This window comes from Ictalurus furcatus, chromosome 5 (assembly GCF_023375685.1).
Source record: "Ictalurus furcatus strain D&B chromosome 5, Billie_1.0, whole genome shotgun sequence".
In the NCBI taxonomy this organism is placed as follows: Eukaryota; Metazoa; Chordata; class Actinopteri; order Siluriformes; family Ictaluridae; genus Ictalurus; species Ictalurus furcatus.
The window spans coordinates 27,656,517-27,673,363 of record NC_071259.1 but is presented as its reverse complement, the minus strand read 5'-3'; the positions used below and the strand labels follow the sequence as shown (position 1 = coordinate 27,673,363).

Here is a 16,847-nt window from a genome sequence, read left to right as displayed (position 1 = left end):
CAGGAATGACCTAATGACCTTGGAGGAGGAAGTACATTTTGAAAGAGATATCGCTGAGATATTTCTTGCAGACGGCCGATTATTTTTGTTTGGCCGTTGGTTTGTTTTTCACTCGCCTCAGAAGAGATTAACGGTACATAGAGTTACTGATAAGAAGCTGAATATTGAAAATGTAGGACGTCAGAGAAAAAGAGCATCAAATCTGGAAGACAGGAATGACTCCTCAGATAAGAGTGCGCATAAAAAGACCTGAGGTAAGGAAAGATGAAATTCCAACCTCACCTTCTGCAAGGAGTTTAGAGTTAAAAACTAAAAGTATATTTTCAAAACATTAAAACCGCCACTGAAGTAGCTGATTCATGTTTGTAAGGATTCATTGAAGAAGCGATCACTTGGTGTTGCTTCACATGTGCAGTGTTTAATCTGTTTGAATCAAACCCTGGTGCATTTTTATCCTCGGTGTGGTTCGTTAGGTAGGTGAGAACATCACATTCACATCAAATCAGACCAAAACCACAGGTCTGATCAAGGGCGTCTGAGCGAGGAGGTCTCGGACCACTTCGACGTGAACTTCTAAATGAGTGAGGTTTGATTGCAGTGAGAAAAGACTCTGAATCGAGCCAACTGCAGGAAGTGAACCAAACATGCCATATTTTAGGGTGCGTCATTTTTTATTTTTTTTTAAATTTCTTTGTTTTTTGTAGATACGAACTGATAAACACTGCACAGTCACACAGCACTAACTGAACCACAGGACAGAGCTGTAGTGCTGCAGGAATGTGTGTTCTGGATATTTGGACTGATGAAAAAAAAAAATTCTGGATCGATCAGACAAAAATAGTTATTTACATAATTATCACATTATTCTTTTTTTATTTTTATTTTAGTATTGACGCCGTGTTCTCTGTGCTCGGGTGATTTTTGTGATTTCTATGCACTTGGGAAAAATTTGTTTACCTTTTCTATCACCATATTTCTGAACTGATTTCTGAAAGAAAGTCAGTACGTTTACATGGACAACAATAATCCTATATTAAGACGATACTCTGATTAAGAAACTAGCATGTAAACAGCGATTATTGATGACCTTAATCTGACTAAAGTCATACTCGAAGTAAACACAAATGGAATTAAGTCGTGTGGAGTACTCCTGTTTTGGTCACATTATCGACGTGTATTACAGACATGTAAACACTTTAATCACACTATTAACGCCGTGTGAGAGTTTTCACCGCATTTTGCGACAGGACACATACACACACAGCAGTGCTCAACCATTTGACGGCAAACAAGAGAGCGTCTTTTGCCTACTCTATAGTAGGAGAAATACATGTATCTCAGCTACTATATAGATGGTAAGTACGCGGTTTGGGACGCAGTCCACGGCTTCAAGCAGTCGTCTATTTGCACGTACAGCATGACAAATAATTAACTGCACTTGAAGCATTTGTAAAAATTAAAAAAATAAAAGACACCCAAAATTGTATACGGTACCATAACGGAGACGAACTGTATGTCGATACGTGAAATTCTGGAGGGAACGTCGGATGGCGTGTGCCATTAATCGATCTATGTTCTATAACATGTAAAACGGGAACATGAAAGAAGTATTCTAAAAGCGACTCATGTAAACACCTTAATCAGAATATTGTCTTATTCAGAGTACGGTCAATAATTAGATTACTGCTGTCCATGTAAACGTAGTCTATGTTTCACGCCCCTTAGTCAGTCTTTTGTTGTTGTTGATGTTGTTGTTGTTTGTGGTGGGTTTTTTTTTGTTTCAGTTATTTATGTGCAACATTAAACCAAACCATCTAAATATCAAGCAAATGAAAAGTATCAACTTCCCTCTGATTCGACTCGTCAAACAGACTAATAGGTGTGAAAGCCAGTCCTTACAGGATATCACTTTTTTTTTTTTTTAATTGTTGCGGCCAGAACTGTTTGGTTTTCTGTGGCTTTTTCAAAATTTGTGATGCAGCTCTGTTTTTTGTGCTTTAGTTTCACGGAAAACTGCTTGAATTGTACGAAATTGTTTCGCATGGTCTTTGTTGGTAAATGATGCCTTTTAGTTTTACTCGTGTTCGACACATGTGAATCGAAGAGCTTTGGCTGAATGCGCATTGTGATGACGTCATATCACAAGTGTCTCTGCCCAAATCTTCGGAAATTCCGCGGTAGTTTAGAAAAATCGTAAGCTCCTCTGAATATCGCAGGGTTTGCTTGATTTTGCGTTCATTTCTGCATTTGTAAAATTGTGAAATCTTGGAGGGACTGGAAAACATCCTTATAGACCTTATAAACGCGGGCGGCTGTGGCTCAGGTGGTAGAGCGGGTTGTCCACTAATCGTAGGGTTGGCGGTTCGATTCCCGGCCCACATGACTCCACATCCCGAAGTGTCCTTTGGCAAGACACTGAACCCCAAGTTGCTCCCGACGGCAAGTTAGCGCCTTGCATGGCAGCTCTGCTACCATTGGTGTGTGAGTGTGTGTGTGTGAATGAGTGAATGAGACACAATGTAACGCGCTTTGGAAAAAATGCTATAAAAGTGCAGACCATTTCAATCAAATGCGATCGTTATCTACTTAACCTTACATGATATCAAATCCGTCAGAGACTTGAGAGTAACTGACTTATGGAAACTCCTGCATGGTCGATCTTGTCTCCTGTTTCTGTCCATGTATCAGCACCTCAGCATAACAATATAATGCTGAAGGTCTGCTGTTTTCCATGTACCAAACTGCGTTCCTAAAACGAATGTCTTCATTGTTTTGTTGGTTTCAGATGGTGTGTGTGTGTGTGTCTGAGTGTGTCTGATTTACCATGCTTGCTTAGCATTCCGGGTAACATCCAGAGTGTACGCTCTCCTCCGAGAGCCAAGAGTGAAGCGAAACCTCTTCCCCCAGACTGCGTGGGAAATGACTATAATCCCAGTTATAGCAGAAATCATGCTGAGTAAAGAAATTGGTCCTGCGTTCGACAGCTCGCGCAAGTTCAATTTCCTCTGCCTTTGAAGGGAATCTTAATTTGAGTCCCAGTTCTGCCTCAGATAAGCGATCAATTCCAAACTAGGCCACAACTCTTCACTACAGACTTTCTTTTTATTTATGTTGTATTTATTTTTTTAGTTTATTTCAGACTGCACTAGACAGTAGGTTAGACCTGATTAGATGCCTCAGCGGAGGACAGAGCTGTTATAATGTCGATATGAAAACTGAAGCAAGCCAGATGAGAGGAATCAAAGTATTTAGAGAGAGCGTCTCTAAACATAGAGTGTTGTTAGGACTACATTAAATACACATAGTCATGCTGATTCAATACTGATTCAGTACAGTCTGAGAGACAAACTCAGTTCTTCAAATTGGTCCTTCTCTTTTTCTTCACGTTTCTTTTTGTTGTGGCTGAACTGTTATCTGCTACATTTGGACGGGTACAAATTGAAGCGAATGTCCAATCCAGGGGTGTCCAATCTTAGGGGTGTGGCTTCTGCTTGGTTGGAATGAAAACCTCCCCCCACACCGGCCCTTTCCGGATAAGATTGGACATCCCTGGTCTAGTTTAATCCCTGTTTTGTTTGCAACATGATATTTAGTGCGTTAAGTTTCACAGATGTTTGGCAATTTGGGAACTTCCTGCACATGGTGAATTTTTTTTATTAACATTTTCTCCCCAATTTGGTCACCTGCCGATGCCTATCCACAAGCCGGTTCTCCCCGTCATACGACAGCTACCGACCGGGAAGGGTAAAGGCTAACACATGCTTCCTCCGAGTGACGTGAAGCCAGCCATCTCGTCTTTTTGAGCTACTGCTCAGGCTGCGTCGCAGAGCAGCATAACACTGATGTCAAGTTTTGTTGAATTTATGTATAAGATTGATGTCTTTCATTTCCCGGTCAGGGAACCAACCCGAGTCACTGGAGGGTTGCACGAGTCAGTGCACTCTCAGTGCCGGTCCCAAGCCTGGAAAATGGGGAGGGTTGCGTCAGGAAGGGCATCCAGGAGCAGCCGGAAGAAGGGGAAAAAAATGTGATATCTTTAATTTTTAATTTTAGATTAACTGTAAAATAGGGGTCATTTTTTTTTAACCCAGTACAATAGGTGTAGTACAATGTTGTAAACTCCTGCACCTCGTCTCATCACTGCAGTGTGTTCCCACGCGAGCTGAAGGAGGTGTTTGCATCCTGGAGGCAGGAGTGCGGTAACCGCGGTCGGCCGGACATCAGTGAGCGGCTGATCAGTGCCTCGCTCTTCCTGCGCTTTCTGTGTCCCGCCATCATGTCCCCATCGCTCTTCGACCTCATGCAGGAATATCCTGACGACCGCACGGCGCGCACGCTCACCCTCATCGCCAAGGTCACGCAGAACCTCGCCAACTTCACCAAGTGAGTGCCAGTGCATGGGAGGTGAACAGGTTTAGAACTTTCCTGCTCGAACATGCATCATTCAGCTCACTAAGGACTTCATTAGTCTGAACTTATTGATTTATGGAAACAAATGAAAATGAAAGCTGAGCCACGCTCATCTTTTTTTATTAGGCAAACACATCTTGTATACAGTTTTCAACATTATCTCCAAAACTTTGTTTTCCATGTTTAAGCAGATATGGTGATGATGCAGGTTTCCAAAAAGCAGCAGCCATTTTTAGGCATCACTCAGTGAAAAACCCGCAAATCTCCTCAAGAATCTATCCAAGGTTTTTTGCAGATTTTATTAGTGGAGATTTGCAGCCACTTAGAGCAGTGGGCAGTCTGTTCTCGAAAACACGCCGACTGAATTCAAGCCAAAATCTGCCATTAATTCATGATTGATGCCTTGAAAATATGTGTCACTCTCACTTCTAATGCTACAGATAAATATGCGACGATGGCAGCATATGCTAGCCAGGCTGTTCACTAGCATCATGCTGCTCAAATTGATCATTATTTGGACATGTTTCCTAAGTTATTGATTAATAGCTGGTGAGCTGAATCAGATCTGTTCGAGCCAGGACACATGAAACTGTGCAGAACAGAGGGATTCTCAGCATGTGTTCTTTGTCTTGTGTTGAGTTAGGTTTGGCAGTAAGGAGGAGTACATGTCCTTCATGAACCAGTTCCTGGAGCACGAGTGGACCAACATGCAGCGCTTCCTGCTGGAGATCTCCAACCCAGAGACCATCTCCAACACAGCAGGCTTCGAGGGCTACATTGACCTGGGCCGAGAGCTCTCCACACTCCACTCACTGCTGTCTGAGGCTGTCGCTCAGCTCGACCAGGTCTTTTTAACATTCTATAGACCTCAATCATTAGCTATGTATACTGTAGTTTTTTAGTTTTTTTTTTTTTTTTTTTTTTTATCAAGCTGCATCTACATCTAAGTGACTTAGACCTAGTGGCTGCAATTTCAGTGTTGTCTGCATTACTTTATTTTTGGTTAAAGTATTGACTCCTTTTCTCTTCTTAAGTTAAGCCTTACAGGTGGTAGGCTATTTATCTCAGAAACATCGGATAATTCAAAGGAAAAGAGAAACACAGCTTCTCTCAATATTCTGAGGGGTAGAATGCGTATCACGCCACAGAAAGAAGTTTATTAAAACACTTCATCTTAATTAATTCTGATGTGCTTTAGCCTTCTGTTTGATCAATAATATGCTGTGTTCAATGGCACTGTACACTTGTGTTTTCAGAGCACGGCGACTAAACTGGGGCCTTTGGTACGGATCCTGAGGGACGTAAACGTGGCCCTGACTAACCCCACTGGAGCGCCGATGTCCTCCCCTACAGAACGCGTGGGTTCTCCAAGCATGCCCGGCTGTAGTAGCGTCTCAACCGGTCTGCACAAGCTAGTCATGGACTCAGAGCTCAGCGGGTAAAAAGAGACATTCTGTACAGCTCCCAATTTAGCATTAATATTCTGTTCACTATCCATTTAGCAATGAATGTACTGCTCATGTCCACATGGAAACACACTGTCTGTTTGGATTTGATCAACTTTATTTTTAAATATTCAATTATTATCAATATAAAAATGATTGATCTAAGTGATAGTGTAAATTCAATGGCGATGGAGGAAATGTCACAGGGACTAAAGTGACCTTTTGATTTCATAGTTACAGAAAAATATACAAAAAATCAGAACGCAGAGTTGAGTGTAAACGTTTGCACACCCTTAATACACATTAGGGATGTAACAATACCTTTAGTATGTTGGGTTTCACAGATGTTCTTCCATAAAATAACGAGTGGTCAAACTTTGTGGGGAAAAAAAAGTAAATGCCAGATTCAAATTTCTGAAGGTGACAGAAATGGTCTCTAATAATTTTTTAAACCCACTCCTTTGTTCTTAACTTAAACCTTTTTTGTATCCTCAAAATCCTCTCTCTCAAAAGGTCTCTAGTTGTAATCTTCAGACCCCTGTAGCCCACCCACCCCACACACTCAGACTCTGACAGATGTTATATATCTAATGTCTTCATCAGAATAGGTCTTGGGGCACATTTTCCAGTTTTCAATTTGAAAAGCATGGGGGTACAAACTTTTGCCCCCAACTGTAATATAAAATTGTGTGTATATATATATATATATATAATATATATATATATATATATATATATATATATATATATATATATATATATATATATATATGTATGTATGTATATATATATGTATGTATGTATGTATGTATGTATGTGTGTGTGTGTGTGTCTGTAATATTAACATACTTTTATAATTATTATGTTTATATTATTATGAATTTTGCTAAACACATACATGTTTAATGTTGGGAAAAAATATAGTTATTAAAAAAAACAATAAAAACAGGAATTAGCACCACTACAGAGCTACAGCTAGTACAAAACATCACGAGTGTGTCAGTATTAGAGTTGTAACTCACGAACAGTTTTCCTGGAATATCATTTATGTAAAGCTTTAGGCACTAGTTGATAATAATAAACTGTCGATTGCACATGTATTATTGCTGTATTACGAGTGCTCATCAAGCGCAGTAAAGCGATAGGGGTTTAGGTGGTCACACTGCGCTGTCATTTTTCATTCAACTTTGAGACTCCTTATGTATACAGTGTTCCATCTTTTTTAATATAAATGGCATTCAAGGCTGTAAAACTGCTCCGTTTTTATACGTGACAGTCACAGGTACACTTCATACAGCACAATAAATACGCAAAAATGTCCAAACTTCACAGTGGACGTGACTCCATTATAAACCTAGTTTGATTCTGTTAGCAGTAATCGGGCAATAATAAGGGTTTTAATCAAGACGTTATAGGATATAGATGAAGTGTGTACTACAAAGTGTGAAATAAAGGAAATTACATTTTTAAAAGCCTTTTTATGGAAATTAAGCCACTCTCAGTGTGAAGTAGTAGCACAGAATTAAAGCTTTAATTATTTCATTATAACTTTATTTGACACTATAAAAGATCTTTATTGTCTCAGCAGCCCCCAAGCAGAGCTGTTTTCAAAACATTATAGAGCTTCATTAAATCTGTTGATGGTGCATTGTTTTGTAAAGTGATTAGTCGGCACATTTTGCAGTTTTCGCATTTCCTGTTGGCGGTCAAGAGGTCTCAGCTGAAATGAGAGGTACACATAGCACCCTGTAAGCTGATAAACTGAAAATAATTCCAGCATACTTGTGTATAATTGCAAAAGTGCAGGTATATAGTAGCAGTGGGAGCTTCTTCCATTGTAGGTCTGAATTTTGAGTTTAATGATTGTCACAAACCTTTTACAATTACAGACGTAAATGTAGATGTTAGCCCTTATCCAGAGCGAAGTTATCTCATTTATATATCTGAGCAGTTGAGAGCCTTGCTCAAGGGTCCAACAGTGGCAGCTTGCAGTGCTGGGATTAGAACTCATGGCCTTATGATCAGTAGTCCAACGTCTTAACCGCTGAGCTACCATTTAGTACTAGCGTCTGTGGATTTACATGAGAACAATCCTTTTCTCAATCCCAGTCCTGAAGTACCTCTACCCTGCTCCAATTCTCCTAATCCAACTAATAAAAACCCTTTCCTGAATCAGTGTGAGTGGGAGAACTCTATGTACAGGGAAGGTGTGCTCCAGGTCCAAGATTGGTAACATTCATCTATGCTATTAAGGTGTTCTCATTAGCATCTATATCAGCCATGCTAATTTATGCAGTGAGGCAGGTCAAAAGCTGAGCTGTGACTTTATTAATTTGCAGGTTGGTGGATTTCACCAGGCTGCCCTCTCCGACCCCTGAGAACAAGGATCTGTTCTTCGTGACTAGGGCGTCAGGAGTTCAGGCATCTCCAGCTCGCAGCTCCAGCTACTCAGAGGCCAATGAGCCAGACATGCAGATCTCCAATGGCAGCAAGAGCCTGTCCATGGTGGACCTACAGGACAGCAGAAGTGTTGAGAGCAGCGCCAACACAGTGTCCAGTGACCCTACCAATGACACACAGGGCACAGGGGCTTGGGTTGCCCGTACTCTGAAAGGTGGCACAGCTGGAGGGCCTACCCTGAGGAAGAGTGGGCAAACACCCACAACACCAGGCGTAGAGAGTGCCCCAGGCCGGCCACAGCTGCTAGCTCCTCTCTGCTTCCAGAACCCTGTGTACCAGATGGCGGCTGCTATGCCAGTGTCTCCACGTGGCACTGCTGATTCAGGTTCAGAATGCCAAAGCTCCACCGGTTCCCAGGGCAATCCTGAAGATGTGGCCACACTAGGGATCAAGCCCACATTCATCACACAAGCCAGCATGGGCACAGGGTCTGGAAGTGGAGGAGCAGGAGCAAGTAACGCTGATGACTTTGCGCGACGCTCTGGTGAGTTTACACGAAGACAGATGTCCCTCACTGAGTCCCAGCACCAATCCAACATCCCACGACAGAACAGTGCTGGCCCACAGAGGCGGATCGATCAGCCTCCTCCACCCACAGTCACTCGAGGACGCACTCCTCCCAGCATGCTCAACACTGCACCCTATCCACGGCCCTCCAGTGGCAGCATGATGTCATCGTCATCTCCTGACTGGCCCAGCAATGGAGCCAGGCTGAGGCAGCAGTCCTCGTCTTCTAAAGGAGACAGTCCCGAGACCAAACCTCGCACACTGCACAAACAGGTGAGCCAGTCTCATTCCTGTTCCTAAAGAAAAATGTCGTCTTCGCTTTGTCCTTCTGGGGGGATCGTTTAAGGGTTCTACGTAGACTGATGCTACACAAATGCCACAATCAAACTAACTTAGCTAGCTAATATTTGCAAAGGAAATTGACTAGCTAACTCATCATAGCTAATGATTCTTTGAGCTATAGACAATATAAGCTCAAGATAATGTCAGTTTTTTTTCTTGTAACTTCCTAATTAAATAAAACCTTTACATTGATGCACATTACATGTATTTCCACAATACTTTTGGATTTTGTAGGAAGACACCTCACATCTGGACATCTGTTTTGAATGACACTGTCATTTATCTAGAACTCTGATATGAATAGCTATAATTTACCTGGGGCATGATGAGATTTATTTTTGTGTGATTCCACCAATAAACTAATATATATATATATATATATATATATGTCTGCTTCATTCCAATAAATACCAATAAACTAATATATATATATATATATATATATATATATATATATATATATATATATATTAGTTTATTGGTGGAATCACACAAGTTAAACTTTTTAGTCAAGTTAAAAGTTTGGCATTTAACTCACAGCTGGACGAGCGGGTGGGAATGAAGCAGACAGGCTAGATTAATAGCCCGAGCAGAGACACGGAGCACAGTTGATTAAATGACTGCACAGATTGGCCAAACTGTTCGTCTCAAGTCTGACAGAATGAATCTTCATTAAAAATGGATCAAGCATCCCCCAGCCGGCCTGAGTGCTCTTGTCACCTTGAAAACTTTTAAAACAACATCTAATGCCTTTTTAAAAGGGCTTTAGGAGCGTGCTTGTGCAGGTACGTGCTTGGAAACGGAGCCAAATTGTTAAAATGAGCAAACAAACGAAATGTTCATCAAACCAGCAGCCCAGAGACAATGTGGTTAGGATGATAAGTTTTAGTTTATCTTGTAGAGTTAGTTTATCTTGCTGTGTCCTGTGAGAGCAAAACCAAAGAGCACAAAGCATATTAATACTGGAGAGTAGAAACATGCTAATCCCTACTCAAAAACCTTTCTTGCTTCGAAATGTTTCACTGTTTGAAATAATCATACTGGCCCTCCCCCAGTACATCTCACCGTGTGCATCGGGTGTATTGTATCTGGAATTTAAACAGGCCCCATCTCCAGTGAATCCCAGCGCTCTGGACCGCACGGCTGCGTGGTTGCTAAATATGAACGCGCAGTATCTGGAGCAGGAGGGAATTGACCCAGATTCCAAACACAGGGAAGACCTCCTCAACAAGGATGAGCTCAGCCAGGCTGAAAAGGTAACGCCCACTACACTTATGCACATAATTTACCATGACGGCTAAACCTCTAAAGTCCAACCTTATGGTTCAGTTATTTATCTTAAAGCATAATATTTAGTAACTGCGCTGAAATGAATAGGAATGTACTATATGTAGTTGCGAGGGTAAGGACTGAAATACTGGACAGGTCACTGGCTAGTGACGCTTGCGGGTGTAGTGGCTGCTACTGTTGTTGCTTTTGGGGCGTGTCCAACGTTGTTTTTAGTTCTGATGAGAAACGGACGTAGTTATAAGTGTTCTAAAGCTAACTAGCTACAGACAAATTAAACAATGCACTAATCAGTATGATTTATTTGTTTACATGTTATGTTATTTGCACTTGCTAGTTAACAGTAACTAGTTAAAAATACTCACCTGAGGCTGTTGCTGAAATCACAGCTCTGTCACATACGAAGAAAATGAATAGCCATCTGTTGCTTCGTCACCTTCTAGTGTGGATGTAGAATAAGGGATTAAGAACACAGAAGGTATTGTAGCTACCTGGAGGTGCTAATGACTTACAGTAAGGGTTATTTTGGTGTGTGAACGCTCATTTCTTTCAGGGTCCAGTTGTCTCCTGATGCTAATATTATTAGCTCTGTTCTGGAAGGGACTGGGCTACTTTCAGGGTCTTAAAATTGTAAATGAAGGACTGAGGCTAATATAAATTTAGTTTGAACTCTGAGCTTTATAAAGAATCTTGGTGATGGTGTGTGTGTGGGGGGGGGGGGGGGGCAGGTGGATTACTACTTCTTTTTTTTTCTTTTTTTTAATCCCATCCCTATATAAAACCTACATTTCCTGAACACTAAAGCTGATCAGGTTTAGTATGTACAGTGCACATGTTTATGAACTCTACAGTGTAATTTTCACCACAAACAGTGTGTTATTCTAAAGGTCTACAATGAATTTTTAACAAGTAGCCGTGGAACGGAGTGACCTTGAGGCAAGAATACAGCAACAGAAGGCTGATGGGTTATTTTCTTCACGGCTGGTTATTTTCTTTTGGCCCTGTCCTATAACTTGGCCTTGTTCAGAATGGTGATGGATACAGGCTTTAAATTATGTTCCTTTTTGTACTCACTGCTCACTCACACTCTCTCTCTCCTCAGCTCAGTCTTTCAGGCTATGTGTATATACATCCGTGTGCCTGAGCTAGTGCAATACGATCTGTATGTACCTACACATCTTTGCACAACATTTATTCATCTTCGTTACTGTATAAAATGAACGCTACGTCCGTTACAGAATTCCGTCTTTGTAAGTGTAAGGAGGCCAGAACTGGTATATTAGACAGTGCTATATGTCAACCGAATACGTATCTGTGAAACTGCTTATGGAAAAGACTTACAGTCTCATCTGAGACTATTGGAACGGCAAGACTAGTTCATTTGTTTGTGCTGTACACCAAAGACATCTGGGTTTGAGATCAAAAGATGGATATGAGACGAGCGTTTAGGATTTCAGCTTTTATTTCCTGGTATCTACATCTAGATGTGTTAAAGAACATAAAATAGAACCTTTTGTATCAGAACACCCGATGCTCACGTGTGCAAAAGTATAGGAACAAATAAGAATTAAAGTAACTAACACGTAATATTTGGTTGCATATCCCTTGCTTGCAATAACTGCATCAAGCCTGCGAATCACTGACATCACCAAATTGTTGGTTTCTTTTTTTTGTTGTTGTTCAGTACACTAGTGCTTTCTTTTTTTTTTCAGGACATTCCAAATTGTTGTATTGGCTATGTGCAGTGTTTCTGCATTGCCTTAGATTGCTTTTCCCTCTTTTCTCAGCTGGAAAATGGCTTGATTTTCTCCCATAGGCAGCTCTCTGGTCTTCATGTTGGCTTGTCCTTTTTAACAACAGTCTTCACAGGTGAAACTGGAGGCTAAAACTATGAGTAGATGTTCAGTGCAAGAAACACATGTTCAGCCTGTCACCAATATGTTCCATGTACATATAAATACCAGGAAATAAAAGCTGAAAAGCTAAACTCTCTTCTCATATTCATCTTTTGATCTCACATGCCTTGCCAAATGAATTGGCCTTGCCGTTCCAATAGTTTGGGAGGGGGCCGTGTAAGCTAATATTCAATAAAAGTCTTATTTATTGATTGTGGGGTGTTAAATATTAAGTCATAAAAATGATGTCAAAATAACAAGATAAAATCTGATGGCTTGCATATTTTTTTCATAACTTCTAATACAGTGTAACATGACGCCATGTGCTGTTATATCAAGGATAGCACGACACGGAATAACTGTTATCACCCTGTAATTAATTCTTTTTTCTATAATAACACCTCCCAACAGTACAGACATTTTATTTAATAAAGAACGACGTCATACTTTTTATCTGTTTATATTTACGTTCATGTTTCGGAAAGTGCCTGAAGCTCCTCTTTCCTGTTATCACATCATATCAGATATAAACAGCCATTCCCTCACCAGTCTCACTTTATGATTTATGATATATATATATATACGCAGCTTGTCATGTTACATAAAAACCGCAAAGCACAACGTTCTGTCCTGAAGACTTTCCGGTGGCAGAAAACCGACACCGGCGCTAGAGACTCCTTTCAGAAATATTAAATAATGTCTCCTTACAGAACGCTTCACATGATGTCTGTCCCTCACTGCTCTTTTCTTTGCTCAAACTCTTTTATCAAATTTTATAGTCGAGAGCCTCCCTGAGCAATTGCTGTCAAGTCTGTTTACTAAAGAGATTAGAAAACCTGACTTATATTAAACACTGCGTATGTGTACAACTGATATTGGCAATAAGTGTTCCTCCAAGTGCGCCTGTCTGAAATAAAGCAACATTTAGACTCCCATTAAGATCTGAACCCTTCCTTAGTTTTTTTTTTTAATTGCCACTGTACGTTTTTGTTTTTGTTTTGTATGCAGCACTAACAGTGATTTAACTTTTCCAACACTGACAATCGATACGCCCAGCCGCTGGCAAGAAATAAAAAAATAATCCATAAAAGTTTCATTCCTGTTCCTTTCCCCCCTATCATTTCTTCCAGTATCAGCAGGAGATCAGCATGCTGCAGGAGCGTCTCCGGCTGGCCTTGAAGAAGCTCGAGGAGTACGAGTCGCGTCTGCAGGCCCAGGATGATCAAACGCAGAAGATGCTGCTGGAGTACCAGGCTCGGCTGGAGGATGCTGAGGAGCGACTGCGCAGGCAGCAGGAGGACAAAGAACTGCAGATGAAAAGCATCATCACCAGGTGAACACAGAGGAACACAGCTCTTACAATGATACGATTCACACGAGTCGCTATTTGACCCACGACAAATAACCTTGTTTCAGCTTCTACTGTAGGTCTATGTCCACTTTTTTTTTGTCCCATTTTCAATAAATTAAACACAAGGTTCAAATTTCTCAAAAGATCTCATTATTGTACTTACGTCCGTGAGTTTGCTCGGGGCCTTGAATCTGTTTAATATGTGGATATTATAAATGTAACCAGCATGTCTAAGGCTCAGCCTATTAAAGTTTGATCAGATAACCGGATGTTGGATATCTTTCGGACATTAAAAAAAAAAAAATTAACTTTTTCTCTGGGGCTTTTGGATTGCAGGTTAATGTCGGTCGAGGAGGAGCTGAAAAAAGACCATGCAGATATGCAGGCCATCGTTGACTCCAAACAGAAGATCATTGAAGCCCAGGTGATCATCAAACACCAAATATCCCCAGTGTACAGTTCCACACACTGGATTTTAGCTGCTACTTGGGTAGAAGTTGTGTTCAGGGGATTTAGAAGTCGTTTTTTTTTTTTTTATTCTAAATGAATGTCTGCAGCAAATGAATTGTGTGGTAGGGGATTGAATTGGAAAATCAGTCTAACAGTCTATGATACGGCTGCATTGACTTACAAGCCAAGATCTGGTTCAATTTGAAATGGAAAAGATTACTGCTATCAAAATGTTTGTGTGTGTGAGTGTGTGTTGGAGAGAAAACAAGATTTAGAATTTCTTTCAGAGCTTGAAGGCAAGAAACAACCCCCAAAATTATATCACGAATGTTCTCATTGCCCGTAGACAAGGTGGTGGGATTAAAGTACGACATGGTGTAAAACATCGATTTAACTGAACTGAATCCTATTGGATCGTACCTGAATCTAATCATACTGATGCCGAAATGAACGATATACTCTCACTGTCCATTTTATTAGGAACACATGTACAACTGCATGTTCATGCAGTTACAGTTATCTAATCAGCCAATCATGTGGCAGCACTACAGTGCAAAAAATCATGCCAAGAGCTTCAGTTAATGTCCACATCAAACATCAGAATGAAGAGAAAGCGTGATCTCTGTGATTTTAAACGTGGCATGGTCGTTGGTCGAAGGGCCGGTTTGAGTATTTCATAAACTGCTGATCTCCTGGGATTTTCACACACAACCGTCTCTAGAGTTTACACAGACTGGTGCGAAAAATCAAAAACCATTGAGTGAGCGATAGTTCTGTGGGTTAAAATGGCTTGTTGATATGAGAGATCAGAGGAAATCTGTAATCACTCTTTACAACCGTGGTGAGCAGAAAAGCATCTCAGAATGCACAAAACATCAAACCTCGAGGTGGATAGACTACGACAGCAGAATCCCACATTTGGTTCCACTCCTGTCAGCCAAGAACAGGAACCTGAGACGATCATGGGCGCAGACTCATCGAAACTTTTCTTGGTTTTCAACTGTCAAGTTTCGGTGAGTCTGCGCCACATAATGTAAAACTTATATTTATCTACGTTGAATCATACTGGATCAGGCCTGACTGGACTCTGCACTGAAACAAATAATATTTAACTCTATTATCTTGTTCCTTGTTTAAGTGTATCATGTCGTATAATACAAATCGAAATGTGTATCATATCGTTTGAAAGACGAACCTTCAAACCCCTTAGGTATGGAATTTGACAAGCATCATGAGATCTAATTACTGCAGCAGTATAAGGAATACCGCAAAACATTTTCATTTTGCTTAAATCACGGATATATCTGTCCACCTTGATCAACAAAGTACCCTAGACATTCACTTGCTAACACACCACCTTTAATCATACATACTGCATGGGAAGAAATACTTCTGTCTATTATTGTTATTGCCAGATCATCCAAATTCTGTCAAAAGCTGTGTTCTAATTACAGAAAATAGCTAAACCGATCCAAAAACAAGTACTGCTTCGTGTTCATCACACAGACTCTGGCATTTTGACTGTGATGTCAAGTGTGTTCACTTTGGAAAACCCTTCGACAGGAAAATTCCCGATTCGGCTATACAGATCCGAGTCGGAATGTTTTCTTTCTCCCCGAGCTCAATGTTCAGAGGGACGCAGGGAGCCAATGCAGTTTACGGCTGATAAGAAATCACTTGCATATGACGGTAGCACCCCCTGGTGCTCATAATAAAATCACTCCAAGGAGAAGAAGCTCCCTTTATGCCTTAGGAAAAGATGAGAAAGCAAGACATAGGCAGAGAAGTATGCAGGTTTTATTGTATTTCCAACTTTTAATGGATTTAACATATTTCTGTAATTGTATTTGTGCTTGTACACACTTATTTAAGTTTGGTTATTGCTTATTTGTTATAGAGTGCCCTCCACTAATATTGGCACCCTTGATAAATATGAGCAGTGAAAGAAGGCTGTGAAAAATTGTCTTTATTGTTTAACCTTTTGATCTTTTGTTTAAAAAAAAAAAAAAGACTCTGCTCTCATTGATATCAAACAACTACAAACAAAACACAGGTTTATCAATAAAAAAAACTTTGTTAAATATAGGTGTGCAACAATTATTGGCACCCTTTTAGACAATATTTTGTGCTACCTTGCTTTGCCAAGATAACAGCTCTGAATCTTCTCCTATAATACCTGATGAGGTTGGAGAATACATGGAAAGGGATCTGAGAACATTCCTCCTTCTATACAGAATCTCTCCAGATCCTTCAAATTCTGAGGTCCACGCTGGTGGACTCTTCTCTTCAGTTCACCCCACAGGTTTTCATTGGGTTTCAAGTCAGGGGACTGGGATGGCCATGGCAGGACCTTGATTTTGTGGTCAGTAAACCATTTTTGTGTTGATTTTGATGTATGATTTGGATCATTGTCCTGCTGGAAGATCCAACCATGGCCCATTTTAAGATTTCTGGCAGAGGCAGTCAGGTTTCCATTTAATATCTGTTGATAATTGATAGAGTCCATGATGCCATGTACCTAACAAAATGTGCAGGTCCTCTGGCAGAAAAACAGCCACAAAACACTAAAGAGCCACCGCCATATTTAACCATGGACATGAGGTACTTTTCCATATGGCTACCTCTCTGTGTGCACCAAAACCACCTCTGGTGTTTATCGCCAAAAAGCTCTATTTTGGTTTCATGTGACCATAGAACCCG

The 16,847-nt window shown here is 40.6% G+C and overlaps 1 protein-coding gene across 5 annotated transcripts in view; it reads left to right on the top strand.

Moving 5' to 3' along the window:
• The window catches only part of dab2ipa (DAB2 interacting protein a), a 93,814-nt gene that overhangs the window by 72,167 nt on the left and 4,800 nt on the right, over positions 1–16,847 (top strand). For all 5 annotated transcript variants that reach the window (XM_053625573.1, XM_053625572.1, XM_053625576.1 and 2 more), the window contains 7 exons: positions 4,147–4,383; positions 5,054–5,255; positions 5,667–5,848; positions 8,195–9,095; positions 10,268–10,420; positions 13,477–13,679; positions 14,034–14,121. In XM_053625573.1, the coding sequence (XP_053481548.1) occupies positions 4,147–4,383; positions 5,054–5,255; positions 5,667–5,848; positions 8,195–9,095; positions 10,268–10,420; positions 13,477–13,679; positions 14,034–14,121 (1,966 nt within the window). The remainder of the gene's footprint in view (positions 1–4,146; positions 4,384–5,053; positions 5,256–5,666; positions 5,849–8,194; positions 9,096–10,267; positions 10,421–13,476; positions 13,680–14,033; positions 14,122–16,847) is intronic.